The sequence below is a fragment of the Cavia porcellus genome, unplaced genomic scaffold (genome assembly GCF_034190915.1).
Source record: "Cavia porcellus strain 051 isolate PalLab524CR breed Dunkin Hartley unplaced genomic scaffold, mCavPor4.1 scaffold_5, whole genome shotgun sequence".
Lineage (NCBI taxonomy): Eukaryota > Metazoa > Chordata > Mammalia > Rodentia > Caviidae > Cavia > Cavia porcellus.
This window is the reverse complement of record NW_026947488.1, coordinates 14,252,405-14,278,873: the sequence shown is the minus strand read 5'-3', so window position 1 is coordinate 14,278,873 and position 26,469 is coordinate 14,252,405. Positions and strand designations below refer to the sequence as shown.

Here is a 26,469-nt window from a genome sequence, read left to right as displayed (position 1 = left end):
ATCACATTCATTTATTCTCCACTGTTTTTTTCTCTTGGGACTGTGCATGTTTTTGGTGATGTGGCTTTTCATTTCTTGCCTTGAAATTTTCTGTGGAAACTGAACTGTGGATAATCTCATAGGATATAAAGTTACAAAATAAAACACAATTTTATTAGAATATATAGATGTGTAAATTACTTAGAATTTTAGCTTCTTCCTATCTCTTGCTCTCTACTCTGCCATAATTCCCTATGTAGTTCTGTGGAGGGTAGGTAGATGGTATAGAGGTAGTTACCAGATGAGCAGGTAGGAGGTAGTTTGGTTTCTGCTCTGTAATCAGTCTAATACCCAACTGCTGTTGTAGCACTGTGCCAACCAGGGATTTTCCTGCATTCTGTGGTCCACATTTTGTCTCTAATGTATTTTTCATTCATATCCACATAGTTCTCAGTTTCTATTGAGTGATTTCTAGTCCTCCACTTTATGTATTTCAAATACCTATCAATGGAGGCCAAGGGTTTCGCTAATTGAGCTAAGGACCTGCTTGGCAAAAGCGAGGTTGTAACTTTGGTCTCTGCCACAAAACAAACCCCCAGAAAACCAAAAGACCCCAAAAAACTATGAGAATATTGATCTTGTTTTCGTGCTACTGGTTTTATTTATAAATACAATTTTTTAACTACTTTACAGTTGTCAGGCATGGTGTCATATGTCAGTAATCCTGGCATTTGGGAAGCTGAGGCAGTAGAATCACTGAAGAGTTCAAGGCCATTCTGGGCTGCATAGTGATACCCTCTCTCAAATCCTGCCCCCCAATCTTTACTTGCATTTTTAGTAGTGTGGGAAAGAGAAAAAACATGCCACTGTTGATCTTCTACACTATGACTACCTTTAAAAAAAATTCTTGGATGTCCCTTTGAAGAAAGGAGTTGGCACGATGGGACAAAGTTGAAGCAAAGATGCAAACTATTGTACCACAAGAATCTTGTAAAGGCTGTATTGTTGTACAAAGAAGGGAACAATACACAATATACTGTCGGACAAACTGACAAAATTTAGTGGGCAGTGTATGAGTTTGTGCATGTGTTCCAGTACTTGGAAAGAACCCTGAAGAATCAAGGTTGTGGCCTTTGCGTTCTAGCATAGTGAGTGGTTAATGCGATACATTGTGGCATGGGGAAGAGTTAAAGGAAAACATTTGTTTTAGGTGAAGGACTACATATGAGTTTGGTCTTCTACATATTAAGGGTCAGATGCCTAGATAATCCAGATAAGATATTAAGTATGTATCTGTATAAATAAAAAAATTTGGAGTTGGAGATCAGATTTGATGTCATCAGTGGTAGGAAAGCACTAGGTACGACATGAAGAGAAAAGAGAATCTGTATTGAAGCATTTAAGTGAGAAAAGTCTAGAGGTGGGAAAAGAATATAGGTATGGTGAGGTGAACTTCCCTTTGTGAGAAGTCTGGTGACAGCCGTTGACTGCACATTCATGAAGGTAATGGCACATTGTCTCCTAATTTAGCAGGGGAAGTACTGTTTTCTTTTTAGAAAGTTTTCTGACACCTACTGGATGTTATCTTGTGCCTCCAATCTGTATATCTTCAGAGTGTACCGAAAATGATTAATGGGACATTATATTTTTAAGTCAGCGTCTCACTACATTTCTGGTTTGCCTTGAATTCTCTATATGGCCCAGGTTGGCCAAGAACTCAAGGCGATCCTCCTGCCTCAGCCACCCAAGTGCTAGGACTATAGGCATGTGCTATTATGACTTACTAATAAATGTTTGTTGAATGAATGGATCCCCCCAGTAAGGCAAAGTGGATTATTGCTTTTACTTTTAGATTTTTAAGGACTGGCTTGGTCATTGTACTCTAAGGGATGTGAACAATTTTTAATTTACCTGTAGTTTCCAAGATCCTTCTTGAATCCTTAACAAAAGGTCTTCTACAGATTGCACAAGAATTTATTTTATTTCATTTATTTTTTAAGAATTAGATTTTGGGCTGGAGATTTCACTTAGTGGTTCAAATGCTTGCCTGTTAAGGGCAAGATTGTGAGTTTGATCCCTGCTAACCCACTGCTCCCAAAATCTTTTTTTCAGTATATTTTAGATCTGCATAATGATCAAATTACACAAGAATTTATTCATTATTGATCTTTTATGATGATTTTTATAGAATTCTTGGCTTGGGAAGCTCATGTTTTTTTAGTCTAGAAATCTTGGCTGGAACACATTGTATCCCTTCATATATTTAATACATTTGAATATTTGAATTTCTATCTATACGATTATTTGATATAAGACACATTTCTGAGCAGAGATATTGTTAACTCATAGACAATAAACTTGATTTTGCCTCTGACATTCTGAACCATTGTTTATTCTTTTCACATAGTGACTTTATTTTTCTTCTCCTTCAGAACACTTGATTTTGGTTGCTTTTACACATGTATGTCAATATATTATTATTATTATTTTTAATCTTTAAGGGACAAACTTTGGAGCCCAAACAAGATCCTTTTCAAGGCCAAGAAACAGCAGTGATGATGGATCAGAAGGCAGCATTATATGGACAGACATACTCAACACAGGGTCCTCCAATACAAGGAGGCTTTAATCTTCAGGGACAGTCACCGTCTTTTAACTCTATGATGAATCAGATTAGCCAGCAAAGCAGTTTTCCTCTCCAGGGGATGCATCCTAGGGCCAGCATCATGAGACCTCGTACAAATACCCCAAAGCAACTTAGAATGCAGCTTCAGCAGAGACTTCAGGGCCAACAGGTAATCAGTTCCTGATGTGTTTGGCTATGGCTTAATTGTCTTTCACTTTGGTCTCAGCTTAGTTTTTAGGCTTCTTCCTTAGAGGTTTTACCACTTTTACATCTCATGCCATCTAAAAAAATTATTTTTGTTTTTACTGATGTGTTAAGATTTTATTTGTAGGGGCTGGGGATTTGGCTCAGGGGCATAAGCGCCTGCCTTGCAAGCAGGCAGTCGTGAGTCCGATCCCTGGTACCGATAAAAAGGAAAAGGACAAAAACCAAAAAAATTTATTTGTACAGTTGGCTTCTTGTTAAGAAGTGGTTGGTTACTTTCATATGTCCCGTTGTATATGTTAAAAAATAACAATGTCAGCAATGATTGCTTTTTTGGGGGGGGAAACAGTGACTTGAGGATTTTGTTTTTGAAGTATTTGATACTATAACCAAGTAATCCTTCTTGATGTGAGTAGTTTTAAGGTGTTTTATAAAATTAGAGCTCTCTTAATATTCGTAGAACGTATGTCTGTTTCTCCCATTGTGTCCTTAATCTCCAGCTAGTGTTTTAAAATATAATTATTTCTATGATTTATGTTTTAATTGGGGTAAGTTACTTTATGTGGCAGTACTGAACCACGAAGTGACTGAGTTAGGAATACCCAGCCAGAGACTTTGAAGTGCCTAAATATTGTTAATAGCTTCAGAGCTTGGCAAAGCTGTGTTCCTGGTATTACTGTACTTTGCATCATTTTTTTCTACTAAAAGTCACTAAGGGAAAAGTACCATAAGGTTTTTCATTCTATTGTTGAGTTCCTGAAACACAGATTTTGTTTAGGGGAGGGGTGCTAGTTTTTTTGAGTCAGGCCTTCACTGTGCAGTTCAGGCTGGCCTGTAACTCAACGTTAGAACTCAGCCTCCTGAGTCCTGGCATTATAGGTGTGCTCCACCATGTCTGGTATTGAAAGATAGTTACTGAACTTTATTTTTGCTTTTATTTTTCTGTAGTGCCAAACAGTAAATCTTTATATGCTGGGCAAGAATATTTTAGCAGTTACTTTAAAAATTTAATTTTTTTTTTGCACTGTTAAAATGTACCAGCTCTGTTTAGATGGGACTTACTTACCAGGTTGATGAATGGGAATGTTGAGATACTCTAACATTACCAGATTGGGGCATGTTACCATTGCTGCACTTGGATCCTAACAAACCTGTGTCTCTTTAGTTCTTGAATCAGAGCCGGCAGGCACTTGAAATGAAGATTGAAAACCCTGCTGGTGGTGGTGCTGCAGCGATGAGGCCCATGATGCAGCCCCAGGTGAGCTCCCAGGTGAGGAGGACCCTCCACATTTGCTGTCACACCCCAGCACTGTGCTTGGTTCATGGTGGCTTTGTGAGTGTAGGTTGAACAGATCAGTATAATTCTCAGTTTTTTGTGTAAAAATCTGTTCCATGTACACATTGAACTTACTATCTATGGTGATGGGAGCAATAAGATGAAGTTTTATTTCATTAAGACGACCAATGAATATTTCTAACGTTATTTCCATTTATAATCATTTGATGTGTTATAATATAAACTATTACTTAATGTAAATTTTAAATTGAGGATTTAAAATAGTAACTTTGTAAATGTCTGTTCCTAGATTATGGCACCACATGCTCACTAGGTGAGATATGCTGTATTTCCTGTATTGAGAGGGCATGTGACAACTCTTTTGTCTCCTCTAGCAGCAGTGTAGACAGTGATCAGGTGCTTTTTAGGCCTGGGATATAGTTTAGTGTGTGAAGGCTCTGGTTTCAGTCTCCATCAACCCTCACTCCCCACTCCGTTCTGGTTTAATGTTCAGGACTCAGGTGACAACATGACAGTTCTGTCTACTATGAATGTAAACTCTTCCTAATTGTGTAAAGAAAAACTGAAACCTTCATTTTTTTGCTATTTAAGGCCTGCACTGAATGAAGTAGTTATGCTTCATAGTCAACATCTTCTGTAAGCTGAGCTAAGATACCTTCCAAATAGATGATAAAAAATTTTTGTATCCAGGTCTGGTTGCGCAGTCCTGTAATCCAATACTTGGGAGACTGAGGAAGGAGAATTGTTTGCAAGTTTGAGACCAGCCTGGGCTATAACGTGAGCCCAAGGCCAGCCTGAACTGCATAGTGGGACCCTGTCTCAAAAAGACAGAAACCAAACAAACAAGAGGTTAATCTTGAGTTCATAGAGCCCAAATCAGTGTTGTTTTAAAGTCGTACCCTTTTTTATTTTTTTTAGAAGTTTTTATTTACTTTGGTATTAGGCATTGAACCAAGGTTCTTTACAATGTGCTACATCCTCAGTCCTTTTTAACAGCCTAAATTACCTAGGCTTTTCTGAATTTATGATCCTTTTGTGTTAGCCTCCCAGAGTGCTGGGATTACAGATGTGAGCTCTCATACTTGGTTGTTTAATCTTTGATCATGCTACCACCTTGACTTCCAAACAGCTTTCTTATCTTCATCTCCTTTCAGATTGGCAAGACTATAAGACCTCTAAGGTTCCTGCTTATCTCAGTAAAACCTCACCCTTTATATCTTGTCTTTTTGGAAGGCCTGTCCTTTCATTCTCTAATAGTCATTTTTGGGATTGTCTCTCCTGCCCTTCACACCTTTCTCTTGTTTCAAGAACTGAGCTACATCCCCAGTTGTTTTTTTGAGATAGGGTTTTCCTATGCAGTTTATGCTGGCCTTGAACTCACTCTATAGCCCAGGCTGGTCTCAAACTCACAGCTGTTCTCCTGCCTAAACCTCCCAGTTGTGTTTTTTCTGTGTGTTCGTGTATGTGTGTGGCTGGGGGTGGGGGGTGTTACTTAGTCATTTTGAGACAGGGTCTTGTTAAGTGACTTAAGTTTCCTAGGCTGCACTTGGATGCAGCCTCCCACAGTGCTTGGATTAGGTACTTACCACTCTGCCTTACCCTTCCAAAAGATGGGGTTTCTTTATTCTGCATAGGCTTGCCTCAGCTTCCTGTGCTTTTAAACAGAGACTCCTGCTTTTACTTCCTCTGAGTGCTGGAATAACAGGTATGCTGTGCCAGTGTGCCAGGCTCTGAAAGTTTTTAACATAGTGAATTTTACGTTTTTTTCCCTTCAATTTTGAAGAAAGGCACTGGATAATTTTCTCTCTTTGATACCAAATGTATTATGGGGGAACCATATATGTGATATGGGTTAGCTTTTGTTACTAGTAATTGCATTCTCTTTTGGTATTAGCAGGGTTTTCTAAATGCTCAGATGGTTGCCCAGCGTAGCAGAGAACTGCTAAGTCATCACTTCAGACAGCAGAGGATGGCAATGATGATGCAGCAGCAGCAACAGCAACAGCAGCAGCCTCTGCCGCCGCCGCCGCAGCAGAGCCAGGCCTTCAGCCCTCCTCCAAATGTGACCGCCTCCCCCAGTATGGATGGCGTTTTGGCAGGGCCTGCAATGCCACAGGCTCAGCCACAGCAGTTTCCATATCCACCAAATTATGGTAAATGAGACAGAGACTATCCCATCCCCAAAGTAGCATTTCTTAATTATTAGCTAGATTTGTTGCACATGGAAAACAAATACTATTTGCTAAGTTGTTATTTCACAGAAAAGTAAAATTATTTTAAAACAATGGAAAACAAAGTTTGCTGTAGGTATTTCAGTCACATATATTCTGTTATGGTAAAGTTTTTTTAAAGGTCTTTGTTTTTAAGCTCGAAAAACGTGTCACACTATTTTGGAATTGTGATCCTTCAATAAGTCAGCGAGAAAGGTGATACTGTTTAGTATGTAAGTCACTGAGAAGGATGTACTGTGTGGGCTTTAGACATTCCCCCCCCCCCCCCCATTTTGGTAACCAGGATGTAACTTGTGACCTCATGCTTACCAGGCAGATGCTTATGCCGCTGAGCTAAATCTCTGGCCTAGGAATGTTTGTTTTTGAGACAGGGTCATGCTATGCAGTTCAGGCTGGTCTTGAACTTGCATCATTTCTCCTGCCTCACCCTCCCCAGTGCTGTGATTACAGGCATGTACCACCATGCTCAGCTTAAAGCTCTTTTTTGTGGTTCCTTCAACTTTAATAGTAATGGTAATGATGCAGATAGCACTTCAGTTCAGTCTTTACAAGATGCTTATTGGGGAGGCCTCTCATTTCAGGGTGCAGCTCTGCTCTCTGGGGGATGGTTGTTTTTCTGCCTTCTGAAGAGGGATGAACAGTATGATTTCTGTAGCATGTTAAGAATTCCCTTTCATAATGAGAAGCCTTTGAAGCAGCTGTCCTTCACTTGGACTAGGTGGTAGGACTTTTGGTAGTAAGTCCATGACTGTAGTAGTTACAGTGAGAAGCAAGAGTATCTGGGAGGTAGCTTCTTGTAGCACTTCACATCTTACCACCATTTCCCATCCCCTTCCAAAAAAGAAAAGAATAGCTCTTGAGGATCATCATTTCTTACTTCTTTTTCTCTTTTTGAGGACTCGGACAGCAACCAGATCCAGCCTTTGGTCGAGTGCCTAGTCCTCCTAATCCAATGATGTCATCTAGAATGGGTCCATCCCAGAACCCCATGATGCAACACCCACAGACGGCACCCATGTATCAGTCCTCAGAAATGAAGGGCTGGCCTTCAGGAAACTTGGCTAGGAACAGGTAAACAGTAACAAGTTCAAAAGCAATTCACATCCTAGTGTTGGAAACTCAGAAAATTAATTTCTCTGTATTTTTCAGGTATAGTTGTTTTGATAAAGAAATCAAAAGGCCTAGTTGTCTCAGAAAATGTTACATGGCTTGTCCCTTTTGAGCATCCTTTGTACATGTATATAGAGTACAGATAGTGAAAAATGGAAGGCCGGAAGTACAGGGACAATTGATAAAATTGATAAGACTCTGTGCTAAATTTTTAAATGGCTCAAAGTAATATGTACTTTACAGCTCCTTTCCCCAGCAGCAGTTTGCCCACCAGGGAAATCCTGCAGCATATAGTATGGTGCACATGAATGGAAGCAGTGGTCACTTGGGACAGATGAACATGAACTCCATGTCCATGTCGGGCATGCCCATGGGTCCTGATCAGGTATGTGGATCTATTTCTTACTTGTTCAAAACATTTTTTTTTTTTTTTTTTTTTGTTTTCTTGAGAGAATTGAAGCCTCAACTGTAATTGTAAAGGTCTAGGTAGATTTTAACTTGTATATGTAATTGAAAATTACAATAATTGTATGGGTGCTATGGTATATATGCCTGTAATCTTAGAACTGTGGGAGACTGACATACAGATGGAGCAATTTATTTAGCAAGATCCTGTCTCAAAAGGGCTGAAGATTTGAAGCCTCTGGGATCAATCTCCAAGCCTCTATTCCCCCAAGGAGGGGAAAAAAACAAAAAGAAAAAAAGGAAAAAACAATTTGGTTTAAAGTCCCTGGACCATTAGATACTTTTGATACTGTGGGCTCTTAAGGAGTCTGAATTGATCAGCCAAAGCTAAATATCATTCTGTGTGCAGATAAAGGTTTTTTTTGGGGGCTGGGGATTCAGCTCAGCGGCATAAGTGCCTGCCTTGCAAGCAGGCAGTCGTGAGTTCGATCCCTGGTACCGATAAAAAGGAAAAAAGGTGTTTTTTGGTGGTGGTTTTATTCTCTTGAGCAGCACATGTTTTAATATTATTTTCTTCTGATTGCTAACAGAAATACTGCTGACATCCCTATACTTCGACCTCTAAAGAAATCAGTGTACAAATGCTACTGCCATAGGATTACTGGGAGTCAAAGAATCATTGTTCAGGCATCCATTTGTGAAGTGAGGACCAGCTTTGATCTCCATCAGGGGTATTCCAAGTTACATCATTTTGCAGGACTTAAAACTGAAGCGCAATATCTTTTGTTTTGGTGTTTCCTCTACTTTTGTATATCATGTGTTCAAAACAGTTTTTTTGATACTCTGCTTTCTAGGAATTTGATTCTGCAGAAGTGGAATGAATGCCAATACTTGGTTCTTCTGTATCACTTCCTTCTGCCTTGTTAGCCAATGTCTCTCAGCTGAATGTAGGTGGGCCAGAGAGCAGTGAAGAGATCAAAACTAGTTTCTGTAATTGGTTGTATTTAACAGAGAGCTTAGTCTCAGTATTGAAGTGTTGTGTTAAAGTTAATTTTATACTGCCTGTTATGCAGTGGAATTGGCATTTCTGAGTCTTTGTTTTTTCCTGAGCATTGTTCTAGGCCTTCTCCTCATGAACATTTCATACTCCATACTCAGCATTTGTCATTGATGTCCAGTAGCTTTGCAGAAGGGAAAATAAGATGACAGTATTTAATTTGCAACGGTGGCAGTTTTTCATATGCTAACGTGCAGCTGAGTGCACTTTATTTAAATAAGTAATGGATAAATGCAATATTCTTGATCTTGAGGAATGGTGAAATACATTCCTTGTTTTTGTCTCCACTAATCTGTTGGACAATAAGTGTGACTTTTTTTCTTTTAAAGTGCTGGTGTCACCCTTTGCCTATATGGTAGAGCAATAATGCTTTTTGAAAATAAACTTCTGAAACTTTAAGGCAAGTACTGCGCTCTGAATCAGAAGTTTGCAGTGTTTCTGTGAATAGATTTTTTTCCTGTAAATATGGCCTATTAAGATATTGCATTATGTAAAATATGTATATACCTTTTTTTGTAAGTCATAACTCATTTTTACAGTTTGTGAAGCTGAATATTTAACACTTGTTGATTTTAGTAAGCTCTGTATGGTGAAGATCCCTGAGTCACCTGGTCCTTGGGGTGGAGGGGATTACAAAGGTCTACAGTTTTTTCTCTTCCCCAGTGTTAGAAGCCTCACTCTTTCCATTCTTTCAGTCTAAATGCTTTTAAAAGAGATCATTTGTTTAGATGTAAGCATCTGAATTTTTAAAAAATTCCTTTCCAGTTTAACTCTAAGCACTTTGTTAATTTGGGGGGAATGACTAGATACAGAGGAAGAAAAATCAGGATTTTGAAGAAAAACAATTTGATTTTAAAAATCTTTTGGATTTTAAGCAGTCCATAAATTATCTTTCCCTTTGTAAAATTTAAATTAAAGTACCCTCTTGTCTTTTCAATCATTTTAGGAGTGAATCCCATACTGAGATTGCAAGGGTAGAATCCTTGGTGTGTGGTTTCTGGTGTCTGCTCAGCTGTTCTTATAGAGTCTTCTGCATCCCTGTGAATTAGAATAGTGTCCCTTTTATTGCTTAAAGAAGTACCACCCAGAATAGACTGCGCTGTAGAACACCTTTGCTTGTTCCCCTCTTTCCCCCTGCCACTTTGTGCTGTTGCTGTTCCTTGACACCTCTGTCTGGACTTAGGGAAAATCAAGTTGATTCCCTTTACTGGGTTATTCTATTACGTTCAAAAATTAGAATGAGATTTGTGTTTTTATAATATCTGTAAATTTCAAATGACTTTTTGAGCCTTTCTAGCAAAACCTGAGAACAGTTTATTTTTTGAATTTCATACATTTAGCAAAACTTTCTAGATGTCTCTGAAGTGGAAAGATAACTTAATTTCTTTGACATGCTTACGAATGAGTGAAGCTCCATATTTGCAGAACCACAACTAGAGTGCATTTTATTTTTCAAACATTGTGCTTATTAATCATGAGTTTGCCATGCTTTCCCCTTTCCACAGGTGTTCAGATTTTAAACATTATCTTCCATTGTACAGCTTGTGCTTGTCAGCTGACACTTCAAGTGCTCTCTTTCAGTCCAGGAAGGTTGTGTGTGTCTGAGCCTTCCACAAAACAAACTCTGCATGTCAGGACAGAATAGTGCTCCTGCCTTTCTTAAGAGTTACTCAAAACAAAACGTTGTGTGACTCTTTTCTCATTCCTGACTCCAGGCTACATGGAAGGCAGCGGCATCCCATTTTTTTGTATGGGAAAAATAAGTTTTAAGTTTTTATGGTTTCTACCTGTTGATTTTATTGGTGAAAATTCAGTATTTTGATTTTCTTATAACAGATGCAGTCTTTGAAATTTGCTATTTTTATCTTTATTGTCCTTTAATCTCTTTTGGATAATTCTTTGTACTCCTGCTGTCTACCTCTCCTCATTCTCAGCCCCCCATTCCTTTTTTTAAACATAGGTATTTCTTGGGTAAATCGTGTAAGTCTTTCCATCCGCTTTTAGAATGTGGGATATTTCCAGTACCTACTTTTTTGCTGAATCCAAAGATATATAAATAAAATATATATTTTATGAAGATCAAAATGATATAAAAGGACATACATGTTTCTTTAAAAAAGTACAAGTTTCATTGTTAATGTTCATAATTGTCCATCTGTATTGAAAGGTGTAAATATCTGTAAACAGTCCTACTTAGTTTATCAATATTGAATATATAAGGTGAGTTGGGGTTGGGTACTACAGAAGATCATTGGCTTGATGTCCTAGAAGTACTTTTTTCCAGAGGTAGATGCAGCTGGAAAGTAAACCAAATGGAATCCCATTTGCCCATATGCAGGATCAGGTCCCTTTTATTTTCAGAATGCCTGCGTTTTGTTCACAAGTGTGGAAATGCACATTTATCTTCTAGGATACATATTTATCTTCTAGGATACATGAAGATTTACCCCTGCAGCAGAGTAATAAGTTGTTTGCAACTCCAGGGCAAACCATTTCAAATGAGCAATGTGTTTTTTTATTCTTCCCTCCTATTTCTCTTTGCAATATATGGAATTTTGAAGATGGAACTGTCATTCTGAGAGCAATATTTAAATTCTCAGGAATTGACTTACAGTATTAATAATCAATTTGCTTTCAATCAAGTTTACATGGTTGATTCTAAAAAACTGAAATTGTTCTTTTACACTGAAGAGAATTTAAACTACATGGGATCACTCATGAAATGGGGTGGTGAAGTATTACTTCTTTGCTAACCATTTTGAAAGTCCTTGTAAATAAAGGTTTCTATTTAAAATTGGTGATTATGAGCATGATTCCTCCCCTTTCCCCATCGATTGGATTAAGGGCAAAAGAAAAAAAAAAAGGGCTATTTCAAATAGCAGCCCCAGTTTTGGTAAAAACGGTGTTTTTGCGCTACGGAGCCTGTGCCTATTTGTAGTATTGGAAAGTGGAACTCTTTATGGAATCACCTATCACATGAGAAATGGTGGAGTGTTCATGGTGAGGTTTCTTTTACTTCTAGGACTCTTCCAGGTTTTGCTGTACCTGGAGAAATCTGGTAAGATGAACTGCTTTGCTCTTAATCCTTTTAAAAGCTTGTGCAGTGTGAAACTTAGTACCAGTGAGGGCCCTTATGGTAAATTTTAGACATTCATTTAAAACCATTTGTTCCAGTTTAAAAAAAGAAATCTTCTGAATTAAGTTATGTGCTTACAAAAAGGCATTGACTGGTAGTATCTTGAGTGCTCTTAAAATTGAGATGAGGAGGGCCTGTCCCAGGATGCTGTTTAACAAAATGTCAGATTTCTTCATATCAATTGCTTGTCACTCGTTAGGGTTTTGAACATTGTATGACTAATTACAAAGTATCTTTATAAATACAGACTTAGGACATATATCACCTTCATTTCTTTTCAGTACCATAAAAACAGCTGTTCTGGAATGGATAACAAAGGAATAAATACTGGGCAAAATTGTATTTGGGCAGCAACAGAAATGTCCACAACTGGATTAGATTTTCTTTTACACTGGCCACAGAGCGTTTATTGACACCACCACGCTTGAAAAATTGGGATTATTCCCCTAAAAGTTCCCACGTTGGTTACATGTAAATAGTCACATTATATATACAGGGAAGGCAGTTTCTTAAGAGGCAACCAGGGTTATAGTGCTAAATAAATGTCACTTTTTGTGCTATTGATTCTTTGTTAAACTGTGCAGTTTTCAGCATCTGCAAGTTGCCCATCCTGCTTTGTGATGAATTAAAAGAATAAGAGGATTTAAACCAGTATTGTTGTTTTTCTATGATTTTTAAAAAAACTCCAGCAACTTTCACCTCTCACCTGTGTGCAAGTTTCCATGAAAATCTGTGTTTCTCCCTCGAGATTCTCAAAGAAGATTACTGGTGACTTTTTGATATGAAAATGCATTTTGTGCAGCTAGTGAGGCATAATCCAAAGCAAAGCAGGGGTGAAATGGGACGTCCTGAAGTTGTCCGCTTCTGATGGTTGTCCTCCAGAATATGCCAGTGTTGACTGAAAGCAGTTGTCTCTCTCTCAGACCTCCTGGCCTGTATTGCAGGTCAGTCAGGAATCTGATGTGGCTCATTCTTTATGGCCTGGTAAGTCAGGGAAGCCTCTGGTTTCGGAGGTCCGTCCCTGTTGCTTGTTAACCTTCCCAACCTTCCCACAGTTGTTCCCTGTAGGACAAAACAAACTCCTCTCAGCCTTTGACTGTCATCTTGTTTTGGACATTTTAATAGGTCCTACAGCTGACTGTGTAACCATTGCTTCAAGGTTGTGGCTGCTGAAAATGAGTTATTCTATGTCACTCCTAGCGCCCCGCCCCATTATATTCTTTTTTATTTGCTGACTTACACATGCAGTGGCTGGTAAAGATGGCATTTAAGGATTTGGGTAGAGTGGCCAATAAGAATGTGAGATGCAGACTAAAGAAATACTTCTTTCTTCAGCAATAAGTAATGTGTCACTAAACATGTAGAATGTGACTGCAAATGGCAGGTCATTAAGGGAGTTGGTTTCCTCACATGTTAACTTAGTGTCAAATTAGTTGCCACTGTCAGAACTGAATTATAACACACATAATCTGCAGTTTGGGCTTAAGGTCTTGAAACTGTTTGCTCCTGTCTTGAAGAGAACAAACTAGCCACTCTTAATAATCGTGGTAAACTTTCCAGCTTACCACAGACTCCAAACAGCGCCTTCCAGCCTCTCATCCCTGGAATGACACATGATAGGTTGGACATTTTGGAAGTGACTTAATAAAGTGACCCTGCTACTGATGGCAGGATCACCTACCATTTAGTGCTTTGGCAGCCACAGCCTTAAAGATGTCTGGCGGTTGTAAGTCACACCTCAAGTTCACTAAGCACAGAGTATCACAGAGTGAACAGCTATTAATCTAACATTACTGTTTCCCTTTTCATCACAGGAACAGTGAAACTAATAGGAAATGCATGCAAATAGAATAACCTTGGCAAAAGGAAGCAAGTCAGAACCAGATCTCTATTTGTAAACTGGTTCCTCAACTCACAGTGATTTGGAAGATGGTCTCTTCATTTCTGGCCATTTTCGACGCTGAAACTGCCTAAGTTTTCAAGTGTCAAAAGGAGAATGAATGTTAACCATCACCAAGAAAGAAGGTCATTCCCAAAGAACTGTACAAAGGACATTTATCACTGTTCGTGATTCAGGCCCCAGGCAGACTGAGAAACAGCAGTTTCTCTGTCTATTAGGTTAAGCTTCACAGACAAGAGACTAAAGGTCAAGTTAAGACATGGGAACTTTCTTCAAGCAGTAGTAACAAAAGCGAATACCTGTATTGCTCATAGCTTCCTCCATCTTTAAGTCCTAAAGGAGGGAGAAATGAACAAATTGCAACAGACATTTTAGGGCAAAAACAGCACAATGAATGGCAGACTTCTAGAAAACCACCTTAAGCTATGTAGATGCCAGTAGTGTTTCCTAGTCAGATGGAGTGGACCAAATCATGAGGTGAACTTTGCTTAGGTGTCCTATGTAGTCCTGTAAGTTGTTTCCTATCTATCCAGGTATCACAGTGTCTGTTTTAGGATGCTGATGCCTTCATTCAGCACTGTCCTTAGCCATGGTGGGAGTTAGACCTGGGCATGAATGCTTGTTCTATGGTGTACTGACACCAAAGGTCCCAGGAAATGTATCTTGAGGATTCGGCAATGTATTAGGTGTGTGGCCTTGGGAGTCAGCCTCCAGGTTCACGTAACTCACGCATAAAATTAGAATAAGATTCATGCTAGCAGGTGGTTTCAGAATTAACTGTGAATGTTTATCAAACGCTTGGCCCAGTGCCTGGCATATAATGACCAATAAGTGATTGTTTTCTGCTTGGTAGAGCAGGCAGTGTCAATACTACACCTCTGTAAACTCTTGCTCTACCCTTTCATAACCAATCCTGACTGTACCAACTGGATGCTTCCTTTGCAGCTGCTTAGCCCCTTTTCTGTCAAACTCTAGGCATCATACATGATGCAGGTTAGCCTTTTATGTACCACAGGGTTATAGTTTAGGTTAATCTGTGTTTGTTGCAACTAATAAGTGCATGGATTCCATCTCTCAGGGGTTTGCTTTGTTAAGGGAGTTAGTCTTGCAATTACTATGTAACCAAGTCCAGCCTCAAACTTGGGATGATCGTATTTCTTTTCAAAGTATTTAATCCCCATGTTGAACTTAAAACTGCAGTTTCCTCTCTTGTCCCCCACAAAATCCAGAAACAAAAGCGATGTATAATATACTATAAATTTGCTTTCTTTGATTATGTTCTTGTGAGCTTTACCACCTGAATCTCCAGTTTATCATTTTCCCTGGATAACTGTGTTGTTACTATTTAACCTATACAGTTTGATCCTCCACTTAATACGGGCTGTTTGACTGCTCAGGGATTAATTCGTTTCCTAAAGCATCTAGAATAAAATCTAAATTTCCTACTGTGGCCTACACTAAGCCCCTTAGAGGGTGGTTTTGTGCCCTGTCACACTCTTAGCACTTTCCTTTACCTTGGCTCTGGAAGGCAGAGCAGCCCTCCATGGTTTTGTCTAATAGTGGATTATTCCTTACTCTCTGGGCTCCGCTCAAAGATCACTTCTTAGAGTGGCCATGCCTGACCTAGGCTCTGTGTAAGGGAAATTCTTTTGTGGTTACATTGCATGATAATCCTATTTTGTCTCCAATCAAACTAGAGGCTTGCCCTGTGAGATCAGTGTATGGTCATCTTTTTAAATTTCCAGTAACCAATACAGTCCCAGGTGTGATTTCTCAGTACATGTAGTAGATGTTTGATGGATGATTGAACAAACAGAGAAAAATAAAATGATAAGTAATTTTGTGTTTTCTGTTTAAGTGGCTTAGGTCACTGATTGTTAACCTTTGAGCTTTCAACGACAATGGTCTGTTGCGGTGCATGTGCTGTGGTTGTGCTACTACTTAATGGTTTTTTTTTTTTTTGTGTGTGTGTGTGTCTTTTTATCTCTTTGAGTCTTGGTTTTTCCCTGTGTAGCTCAGGCTGGTCTCAAACTCCCGAACATCCTTTTGCCTCAGCCTCCCAAGTGCTGGGATTACAGGTGTGCCATCATGCCTTGCTACGAAGCATAGTTTATCAAAAGCCAGCTGCCTGCTTGCTATGGGCAAGTGGCCTCTGTAAGTTTCCAGATGGCTTGAATTGTATTACCCCAACTACTGGGGACTCTCGGGCATACTCTTCAGGTAGATCAGACCTCAGAAGTAAGTTCCTTCCTACCTTTTTCCCTGTATGCTTTGCTGGGGCACTACTCACCAAGGTCCATGTTCCGTGTCCGGGGGTTGCATTGCTTGTAGCCTTTGCAGCTTCTCAGCTCCATGAGCTGCACATGTAACTGATTTAGCACGTCCCTGTCCAGTGTGTTCACTGCATTCATCAGCTAGTTGAGAAAAAGTTGGGTTGTCAACAAGGTGAATTCAGGAACTCTCGCCCCCCCTCGCTGGTTCTGCAAACCCCAGAAACTGTTTCAGGCTGGCCAGTAGCAGTAGCTCCTGAGAAGAAAGCTGTCAGATGGGTCACTCTGTCTTCTATAAGAGCTAAGGTTCTGAAGAGTTGGGTGATGCTTTAGTTTTTAATTCCCACCAGGTCCTCTTCATGAGAGTGGTAACTCATGAGAATAAAAAACATGTTGTTCTATGCACTTACTGTTGAACTTCTGGAGTCAGGAAACTTAAAAGGGTTGGGAGCCTTTTCAAGACTTTGGAGATTGTTTCTAGCCTTCACTCACAGTGCCTCAATTTCTTTTGATTGAAAAGGGCCCATTTTGTGAAGGGTCGGCTAATTTACTGGACCCTTGCCTAGTCTGGGAGTCAGTGGTCGTCACTTAGATCCTCTTATAACTTACAGGGTGACCTGTCTGAGGAAGACCGACTGGTAGCCTGCATTGGAATCTGCTGACATAAAACAACAGAACTGCTTAGATTTAGGAATGGAAATTAACATAAGAGATTAAGACTTTTCTTAAAAGGTTGATGGTTGGGCAACACCAAGGTCACACTCCTGTAGCTCTGGTGCTGAAGCTCAGTAGTGACTGTCCCATACAAGGGCTCATATGTTTTACACTGCTCATTTTTGTGTTACTTGTGACTCTGATTTAAGCAATAAGCACAAAGCATGGCACATGTGCATGCTGGGTGCCTGTCTTCATGTTGCCTTAGTTACATGTTCCTTGTAGACCATGGCTTCAGTGTGAGAGCTGATTTGAGGAAGCCTCCCTGAAGTTAACTTGGCACCCTAAGGTACACAACGGGTATGACGGTAGGGCGCACTCCTTGGACATAAGCCCCTAGATTTTTAGTCGGTTTAGTACACAGTCCTCCTGTCTTTGGGACTTACTGGGACTTGGAAACTTGTCTTCGCCTCTTCTAGGGGTGAGCGACCTAAAAGCAATATCTGTATAACTCCTAGCCCTTTTTCTCCAGCTGGTTATTATCGATACCTGGTACGGGTCTGTGTTAAGGTCAAAATACTCCAGGAAGCCAGTTGCAAATTCACAGAAGAGAAAGTTATGGGTCTCGTTGATTGTCCTCATGCACCAGTATGTATTATTGTTGGCACTTGTGCAGGCACAGAAAGGTCCCACTGCCAAGGGAAGAGAAAAATGCCTTGAAATGTGTCTGAAGAAAGAAGCTCAGTCTGGCAGCTGATTCCTGTCAAGGGACAGCCCTTGAGTCAGTTCCTCAGATGCCAAGTGACAGTCTGCAGCATGTGTTTCTAAGAGACCTATAAGACAGTGAGGCCTCACTAGCCAGGAGCAAGGAATTCACCATGCAAAATGGGCCCTAGCCTCCCATCCCTGTCCTGTGTCTGCTCCTAGCCTGCTCACATGTCCAGAGAGGCGCTGTTTGCCAGTGCTGGTTGTCGTGGGTGAAGCATGTGAGGCCCGGCATGCTGCATGTGTCATTATTCTGGAGACGCTTGAGCAGCTTGCGCAGTTTCTTCTTGCGCTTCTGTTCCCTTAGCAGCCACACTTTGTCCTTCTCTTGCAGACCCTTCCTAGAGACAAAACAACCACACAAAGGTGCCGGTGTGGTGACACACACCTGTAATCCTAGCACTTGGATGAAGCAGGAGTATTTTTGAAATTTCAGGGCCAGAACCTACCTAGAGAGATCCTGTCTCAAAACATAAATCCAAAAGAACCATACAGCATTGGGATCGTGTGGGATCAGTGACCCAAAACTACTGCCCTTCCTGTCCATGCTCTGGTTCAACTGTGTCTTTTCCAACAGAGGACCCCAAGTTTCCCCATGGGGGCTAGGTAGAGTTGGGGCCAGATTCTGGGGCTTCTTTTTTCATGTTGCCTTCAGTGGCTCCCAAGATAAAAGCTGGGTGATCACTGGGGCTCCTGTTTACACCATCTTCCCTCTTGGGGTTCCAGGTATACCCCATCTAGCCAACAACTGCATCTGACTACTTGCTCATTTTGGCTTAGGAGTTGGGGCTAAGGACAGCCACACACTTCCAGGGAAAGCCAGGACTTCTTGTTTATTGTTCTTAGGGGAGGGCATCCTCTCTGCTTATCTTCTCTGGAGCTCTTACCTGAAAGGGTGCAGGCTGGAGCCTTTGTGCTTGAGGCGGCCTTTGTGTTGGGTTTGGTAGCTGGAACAGATCCCAGTGTCAGAGGCATGCAGGGTAACCCTGGTGCAGACTATTGTTCCTGGGACTCCCTTAGTCACTGTTGCCCCGCCCTGTGGTGGTGGTAGGAATGGTACTGTACTGTCCCTAGGGTGCCAGCCTCTCATTGGCTTTTTCTTCCAGGTGTGAACTGCAAGCTCCTACCTAAAGGCCTTGGGCCAGACTTTTTTTTTTTTTTTTTTTTAAAGGAAAGACTAGGAGCTGAGCCTGGCTTTAGCCAGGCATCACCCCTCGGCTACTGAGTTTGGTCCTCACCCTCCCTTTTACTTTATACTTTGCCAAGCCAGCACTGGAAATCTGTTGTTCCCTTCCTGGGAAGCTGGCAGAGGTGGTGCAGGTGTACTGTCCCGTTGAGGTGCTACTGGCTACATGTGGCTATTTTAGCTTACTAGGTAAAATGGAAAATGCTGTGGTCTCTGGCTACTGTTTTCGCAGTTCAGATAGAGGTCATTTCCATTGTGGGAAACTGTTTTGGACAAGGCTGCTCTGTACTTCAGTTGTTTGTGCCAGCGGACCTTCTGTCATGATGTAGACCTTGAGCCATGTGGATGATTTCCAAAGGACATGCTTTTAAAAAGGAGCTTTTCCTGCCTGGAGCCAGTGCTGGATGGGAGAGCCTGCCCCATGTGAGCAGTGCAGGGATTGGGTCCCTGAGATGTGCATGTACTACGCACCGAGCTGGCTCACAATTGGAGATAACAATTACTGATTTTTTTTTAATTTTTTTTATTGGTACTGGGGATTGAACTTAAGACCGCCTGCTTACAAGGCAGGTGCTTATGCAGCTGAGCTAAATCCCCAGCCCTGATTTTTTTTTTTTTTTTAACCCTGAGGCTAAGGTTAAGAATGGAACGGGTCAATAGTAATGAGGTGACACTGTCTTCAGGAATGGTCCTCAGGAGGGGATGGGGCAGTTTGGTAGCTCCTCACCTAATTTTGTGGCAGTCACATTCTTCTGGGCGCTTTTTCTTTAGGTGACCTCGAACTTCCCTGAGGTTCTTAATTTTGTTCTGAAGAGTTTCAATCTGAGGAGGAAGCAAGAGGGGAGGCCTTAAAGGGAACAGCCTGGTGACTGCCCCAACCCTGCTGCTTTTGAGCCCAGGGACTCATAGATGTGTCCGCATTTGGGGGTGCTGAGAAGGTACTTCCATTGGATAAAGCGAGTCCTCCTTCCCTCAAACTAAGCTATTACGAGGAGATGTAAGCCATTCTGTGATGGCCTGAAAACAGGCTGAGCCCACTGAGACCTGAACTGTGTTTTCCAGGCAAGCTCAGATGCCTAAGTGTGGTAGAGACGGTTTGGAAGTCAAGGGTATAATGTCGCTAAGTTGTCTTCCCATAGACAGCTTGCTGTAGGAAGGGTGCTAGTCTGATGCTCCTGTGCCCAGGTTGTGGATTCTGTAGGACATCTCCTGTTTTTCCCTGGCGCGGCCTCCCAGAGGGTGGTGAGTTGCTGAGAGCCTGGCTGCGTGCTCCTTGTCCTTTTATGCTTACCTCATGGTCGATGTGTAGTTTGTGGTCTTTCCAGGCCTGCAGGGACTTGTATAGGTCCAGGTCACACTGGACTGTGTCATTTTCTAGGATGTAGCACCTGATCAAGAGTAAGTGTCACACGTGTGACCTTGAGGCATCAAAGGGGCCCATCTAGCTCCACCCCCAATCTCTGCCTAGCTTCTCACCTATGGGTTACTTTAATGGGGTTGGGGGCTGAGTAGTCTGGAAGGCCTCCAGTGCCACTGAAGCCCCCACCTTCCTTGTCATCTGGGTCCTCATGGCCTCCCTGCCAGTGCCGCTTGGTAATGTTGCGGGTCTGGGGTGCTTCATTCAGGCCTAGGTGGTACACTTCGCCGTCTACCTCAATGGCCACGGAGCGGATGGAACGGTTACGCCCATAGCTGGCCTTGTACTCTGTGGGCATCAGAGGGTGGCTGGGTTAGCAAGGCTTGGAAAGGCTGTCCAGCAGACCCTTAATGATGGTAAAGCTGAGAGCATGAGGGTTAGTGTTCTATAGGACTTGTGGACCTAGGAACTTTGTCTACTTGCAAGCATGTCCTGGGCCCCAGGGAGGGACTTCAGGGTAATTACATTAGGGAGACTGAAGGCCTTGAGCTAAGAAATAACTGGCCTGAGAGAATTTCAGTGGAGCTATGCATAAACAAATTATGGCACATCCAAACCAACAACATTCAGCTGCAAAAAGAAGTCCTGATTCATGCCATAGCCTAAATCAATTCTGATGAATCTTTTAGATAGAGGTTTCAATCATAACAACAGTCCAGTGTGGCATGCATGCCATAGGTTCACCACCAGGGGCTCCATAAAATGTTAGAAGCATTATGCTATGACACAGAAAATCACATACTGGTATCACTCCGCATATGTGAAATATACAGAACATGGTCATTCTGTGGAGGCAGAAGGTGTACTAGTGGTTGTCAGGGCTGGAGGATGCTATACAGTCACTTCTCACGGGTGGTGAGAAATTTTGGAACTAGCAATGATACAATACTGGATGTCTTAAAAATGCTTCAGTGAAAGACTGAAATGAGCACACTATGTGAACTTCAGTAAACAAAGGACAAAATAACGGATATAAAAATAGGGGTTGGGAAAAATGATCTATACAGCAATCTGGACAGAAAAGGGGGTAGTCAGGGAGTCACCAGCCTCTGTCTTCCTCATTAGGATGTTTTTTGCTGTGGGGTGCCTGCCTGTCTGTGGAAAATAGGACATGCAGGTTCATGCAGTTAGCCCCAGGGCATCATGATCTTTTGTTCTAGTGGAAAGTTCAATTAACTTGATAACTTTGGGGGAAAAAGAGTTGGTGAGGTGGGGGTTTAGCTTGGTGTAAGGGCCTAAGTAAGCTAAGTGGCAAGCATGAGGTTGTGAGTTTGATCCGTGGTACCCCACCTTCCCCCCCCCGTGTTGGTGATCAGATGTGTAATTGAGTACTTAATTCTAAACGGTCAGCAAGAGTAAGAATCTACAGCATTACGTTTACAGACCTTTCCAGGCCTCTCGGTTTTAAAACTCTGCCCTTTTTGGTCTTTTTCATTTTTATGGGTACCCGGTATCGAACTCACGACCGCCTGCTTGCAAGGCAGGTGTTTATGCCGCTGAGCTAAATCCCCAGCCCCTAAAACTCTGCCGTTTCACTTGAAACTTCAATTCCTGAGTGGCTCAACCTGCAGTGAAATATCTGAAGCCTCTCCAAAATGTAGTTTCCTGAGATGCAGATGGAGCAGGTTACTAGCCTAGACCATTACATGGCAACCAAGGAAAACCAGGTGGGGGCTGTAGACAATGGCACCTAAGCTGCTGCAGCCTCTCTTTCCCTGTAGCTCTAGGATCCTGTTTTAGTTTCGTATCTTTCAGTTCTCATATTCCTTGTATCTGAATCCCAGGCCAATCGATCTTCAGGGCTGCTAGAGAGGCTAACCCTTGTTGGCAAAACTTTGAGACTGTTGGGCCATTTTTATCTCCCTGCACGGAGCACTGAGGAATTTTCCCTGTGCCATCAGGTCATGCCCTTTCCACATTGGTCATGAAACAGACTTCAGCTCCTTTGGTCTCACCTGGCATGGGAGTTAGCTGCTTTGCATCTTTGCACTCTCTGTCTCCTAGCTAGAAGGTTAGAGTTCCCCAAACCTGTAGGTCCTGAACTAGCCATAGCCCACTAGAACAGAATTGAGTAACTGAGACAGAGAGTATAGACCCCATAAAACATGAGTTGTCACCTTTTGCTGAAGTTAAACAGCCCTGTATTGACTATTCCTGCACTGCAGCTACACCTTCACCTTTCAGTATCACTGAGTTTACACCACCTCAGAGGTAACTTCCTGCCACACAAACAGGGTAGCACCAGCTCTTCATAACCTGGTGGCCGAGATCTTGGTCATGCTCAGGTATAAATCCTGGTTACATGCATAACCATGGTGGCTCAGTTTACTTCTGAGCAGTGATGGTATCATGATGTCCATATTACAGAGCTCTTTGGAGAATGACCTGAAACAAAACTGGTAAATTTATCAGTACTTGGTGAGCTGGCATTGATTCACTACTCCAGGGCCTTGGCACTGCAGTTGTGACATCATCTCACCAGTCGAGCTGCTCCCCACATTCAGGCCAATACTGGCTGTTTTTATGTGGCTGGGACGCATCAAGTTCTCTGACCAGCACTTGCTCTCTGGCAGGTCACAAAAGCTTGCTCTTTAGCTCTGATCTCATTTATATGCCACTGATCACCCATCTGTCCTTGGATACCTATCTACCTGGTCACCATCTTTGCATTTTCTTTATGCCTTTTCATCATGGGAAGTGGCTTGTTATTCTGGCTTTTACATCTTGATTCATCCATGGTTCAAGCCAGGTCTCTCTCCATTCAACTCTAAGCTCAGCATCTAGTATAGAATAGAGTTTATAGATTTGCTGAGAGAATAACAAACACTGGTCACCTGGGGCCATCTTGGAATACTCCTCACCCTCATCTGTTCCTGGATGTTATTCTGTGTTGGCTGGCTGCTTGGCTTCTGCACACCACAGCCATAATTTCAGTGGGTTGAGGTGGGCCAAGGCCTGAGCTGTGCAGGACCAGTGCTTCTCAGCCTTGGCACTGTTAACTGGTTTATGGAGGCATCCTGTGTGTTGTAGGGTGGTAGCAGCATCCCTGGCCTCTGCTTACTACATGCCAGTAGCACCCTATCCCTTCAAATTGTGACAGCCAAAAAAATGTCTAGATGTGGACAAATGCCATGGGGAACAAGATGCCAGGCTTTGCCAGAAAGGCAGGATGGAGAGTGTCCTCTTGGTAACAGATGGGACTGGAGTCCCCTGATAGCCATGTGACTTTTTCCCACATTCATCATAAGAAGTGGTCACTCTGGCGTGCTCACAGGGCTGTTGCGAAGCCCTGTAAGCCAGTTTGGATGTTACGCTACCTTTACTTAAATTGTACCTTTGAACTGGGACTGACTGAAATGTCCTCTTTCTTGCATTTTTCCTTTCCTCTAACCATTAATGGAATAAAGAGTGGAGGGAGCTTAATTTAGCCTCAGGTTCTTCTGTTATTTAAAGATTATCTGTGCCACATATTGAAGCCAAGAGATGATGTATAATTCAACCTGGAAAAACTGATTGTTGACTTCAGCTAAAAATGTCAGCTCCGTAGTTACTAATCAACTCGGGAGGAAAAGGAACAGGACCTCAACCAGGAAGCCTTGTTTGAGATAGGAGTTGGTCATTTCAGAGAGTTTATCCCCATGACAAAGGTGTCTATTGCCTGACAGTCTATGGAGCCTACAAGGAGACAGTGTACCTACATCTCTAATTAGACTGCAATGAGCTATCACACAGCCTCAAAAAGGGAGAGAGTTCTGCCACATGGACGACTCAACCTATGTTACACAGAGCGAGAAAAGGCGTTCACACACAGACAGTGCCTTGGGGTAGAGACAGTAGGAGGATGGGCTCGGGGACTGTTTGATGGGGACAGAATTAAACGAAGTTCTGGCAACTGGTTGTACAACAGTGTGAATTAATTCAGCATCACTGAAATGGAAACAAATGGCTAAGGTAGTATATATTAAAGCTTTTTATAAGTAATAACCAGATCTGTAGGCTTTGGCTATCAGGAAGCCAGAGAAATGGCAACAGAGGAGACCTCTCTGGAGAGGACACGGCTGGCCAGTTTGTCAGCATCCAGGAGCGCTCCTGGCAGTTTCAAAGCAATTTCGTTCCCACTTACAAAGAATGGTCCCTGTCTGCCTTCCATTTTGTGGGAAAGACCTGAGCCACAAGAGATGATGTATAATTCAACCTGGAAAAACTGATTGGTGCACATAATCAAGGATGATGGCCCAGCCTCCTAGCCAGGGCCAGAGGAATCCTTGGCTTTCAAGTCACTCTGCTCCTGGCCCCTCCAGGGGTATGGCAGCTGCTTCAGGGACTGGAGCTCTCTTGTCCCAGGTATAATCTCTTTTCCTTACTTTCAGTACTTGTTCATGCCCTATAAAGTTATTCAGACAAACTTAGTAAAGACTGAACAAGTGCTCCTAGTGGAAATCAGGATTAGGCTCCTCTGGTCACAGCACTTCGATCACCTCACCAACACTGAGCCTTGTAAGTGTGCTTCTCTAAAGACACATTGCTGGCCCATTATCCTTAAACATAAGGCCAGCAGCACAGCAGCAGCATAACTGCCTGAAGGAAGCTCACTTAAGCGGTGCATTTTCTCCATAAGACATTGTGGACTTCTTGTGCCTAGCCAGCACCTTAGCACTACACTTGGGGACATTTAAACAATGAAATTGCCCAACAAGCGGAAAAGCATGGTCGTGAGGCACTAGACTGTGAAAAGGACCCTTTCGTAGTGTGGGACCTGAAATGAGGAAGGTTGTTCTTAGCAAGGAGCATATTAATCAACTCAAAACATGTCCCTTCAAAAGTGACACAAACATTGATTTGAGGGCCACAAATCAATTTTGGGATAAGGTGAGTTTGCAAATTTGGAACCTGTCAAGAAAAAACATTGACTGTAGCAGCATGGCCTGATGGCTGTCTACTCAGTGATCCCCCCCCCCTTTTTTGTCTTTTTCTTTTTTATGAGTACCAGGGATCGAACTCATGACTGCCTGCTTGCAAGGCAGACGCTTATGCCTCTGAGCTAAATCCCCAGCCCCTCATTTCCTCTTGATGCCACAGTCCTGCCTACACCACCTGGCTTCTGGGTCAGTCAGGTCTCTGAGCCAGGCTGGTAATAGACTTCTGCTTCTGTTATCCCCTGTAGCTCATTGAAAGGCCGCTCGAGGGGCCTTTGAAATCACATCTGACCTTGGCCCTCCCTCTGCCCCACTTTTTTGTAGCACTACTTGGATGTAGGTTCACTGCTGTTTCCACTGGACTGAGTGGTTTAAGAGGAGTCTGGCACTGTCTTTGGTTCCTACAATGACACCTGGTCAAAGAGGCAAATACCTTGGGAATTGTTTGAACAAACGGGACCTCCAAGCACGTCGCCTCCTGCCCAGTTCTGCTCAAGCTATGACACTTACTCTTCTTGAAGAGCTTCTTCCGGCGTCCAGCCAGGCCCAGCTTGTAGTCGCTACGCTCACAGGTGCAGGCTTTGCTCCCCTGCCCGTAGTATTTGGGCACGAGGTTGGAAAAGGGTTTGTCACTGCTGCTGCCAAGCCGAACAGGGCCCTTGCACTTGTGAAGTTTCAGCTTTCCCGAGGCATCCTCCACACACTGCCACTTCTGCAAATGCACACAAGGTCTCAGACTCGAGTGCCTTGGTCCCCAAACCTAAGGACTACCCTCTCTCTGTCCATGTGCAGCGGTTGTCAGCCCTGCCCACCCCTATGGCCTTCATGTGCCTGCTCATCTCCACTGTTGCCGCTTGTACCTTATGGAAGCTACTATGAGGCCAACTGCTTCCTCCATACCCGCGTTTAGCTGCTTCTTTCTGTTGAAGTCTATGCTCACAGGACAGCTAGAGGAGTCTAAAAAGGGCAAGATCATAGCTTTCCTAGTTAAAACCTGCCAAGGGCGCCTGTCTTCAGGAGGAGACCCAAACCCAAGTACCTAGGTCTGATCTTCAATATCCTGCACAATCTGCCCTCTGCCCTCCTTCAGGGCATTTTATCCTGTTTTATCCCTGAACTCTCCTGATGCCCTAATATGCTGTCACAGAGCCTTTGCACTTGCTGTTCTTGTGGTCTAGAATGATTTTCTCCAGTTCTGCATGAAGTTGGAGGCTTTTCATCCCTCTGCTTCTGTCGTCTCTTTTGAAAACCTTTCCTAATCATCTCATTTAAAATCCTTTCCCCTCTCCAAAGGAGTCATTCACATAGAGTCAAAT

General features: G+C 42.4%; 2 protein-coding genes across 23 annotated transcripts in view; one reads left to right on the top strand and one right to left on the bottom strand.

The window, feature by feature from the left end:
- Ncoa3 (nuclear receptor coactivator 3) overlaps positions 1-11,703 on the top strand; it is a 129,892-nt gene extending 118,189 nt beyond the window's left edge. For 10 of the 16 annotated variants that reach the window (XM_063248209.1, XM_063248211.1, XM_063248215.1 and 7 more), the window contains 6 exons: positions 2,481-2,774; positions 3,975-4,079; positions 6,001-6,259; positions 7,234-7,408; positions 7,691-7,832; positions 8,443-11,703. In XM_063248209.1, coding sequence (XP_063104279.1) covers positions 2,481-2,774; positions 3,975-4,079; positions 6,001-6,259; positions 7,234-7,408; positions 7,691-7,832; positions 8,443-8,454 — 987 coding nt within the window. In that variant the 3' untranslated portion in view covers positions 8,455-11,703. The remainder of the gene's footprint in view (positions 1-2,480; positions 2,775-3,974; positions 4,080-6,000; positions 6,260-7,233; positions 7,409-7,690; positions 7,833-8,442) is intronic. The other 6 variants (XM_063248221.1, XM_063248220.1, XM_063248219.1 and 3 more) reach the window with 3 other exon arrangements.
- A 716-nt stretch (positions 11,704-12,419) lies between these two features.
- The window catches only part of Sulf2 (sulfatase 2), a 94,343-nt gene continuing 80,293 nt past the window's right edge, over positions 12,420-26,469 (bottom strand). For 5 of the 7 annotated variants that reach the window (XM_003467712.5, XM_063248223.1, XM_063248222.1 and 2 more), the window contains exons 11-21: positions 25,664-25,865; positions 20,297-20,525; positions 20,112-20,208; positions 19,548-19,642; positions 18,522-18,581; positions 17,806-17,975; positions 17,419-17,561; positions 16,236-16,359; positions 14,245-14,278; positions 13,962-14,015; positions 12,420-13,107 (exon numbers count right to left, since the gene is read on the bottom strand). In XM_003467712.5, the coding sequence (XP_003467760.3) occupies positions 13,077-13,107; positions 13,962-14,015; positions 14,245-14,278; positions 16,236-16,359; positions 17,419-17,561; positions 17,806-17,975; positions 18,522-18,581; positions 19,548-19,642; positions 20,112-20,208; positions 20,297-20,525; positions 25,664-25,865 (1,239 nt within the window). In that variant the 3' untranslated portion in view covers positions 12,420-13,076. The remainder of the gene's footprint in view (positions 13,108-13,961; positions 14,016-14,244; positions 14,279-16,235; positions 16,360-17,418; positions 17,562-17,805; positions 17,976-18,521; positions 18,582-19,547; positions 19,643-20,111; positions 20,209-20,296; positions 20,526-25,663; positions 25,866-26,469) is intronic. The other 2 variants (XM_013150402.2, XM_013150403.2) reach the window with 2 other exon arrangements.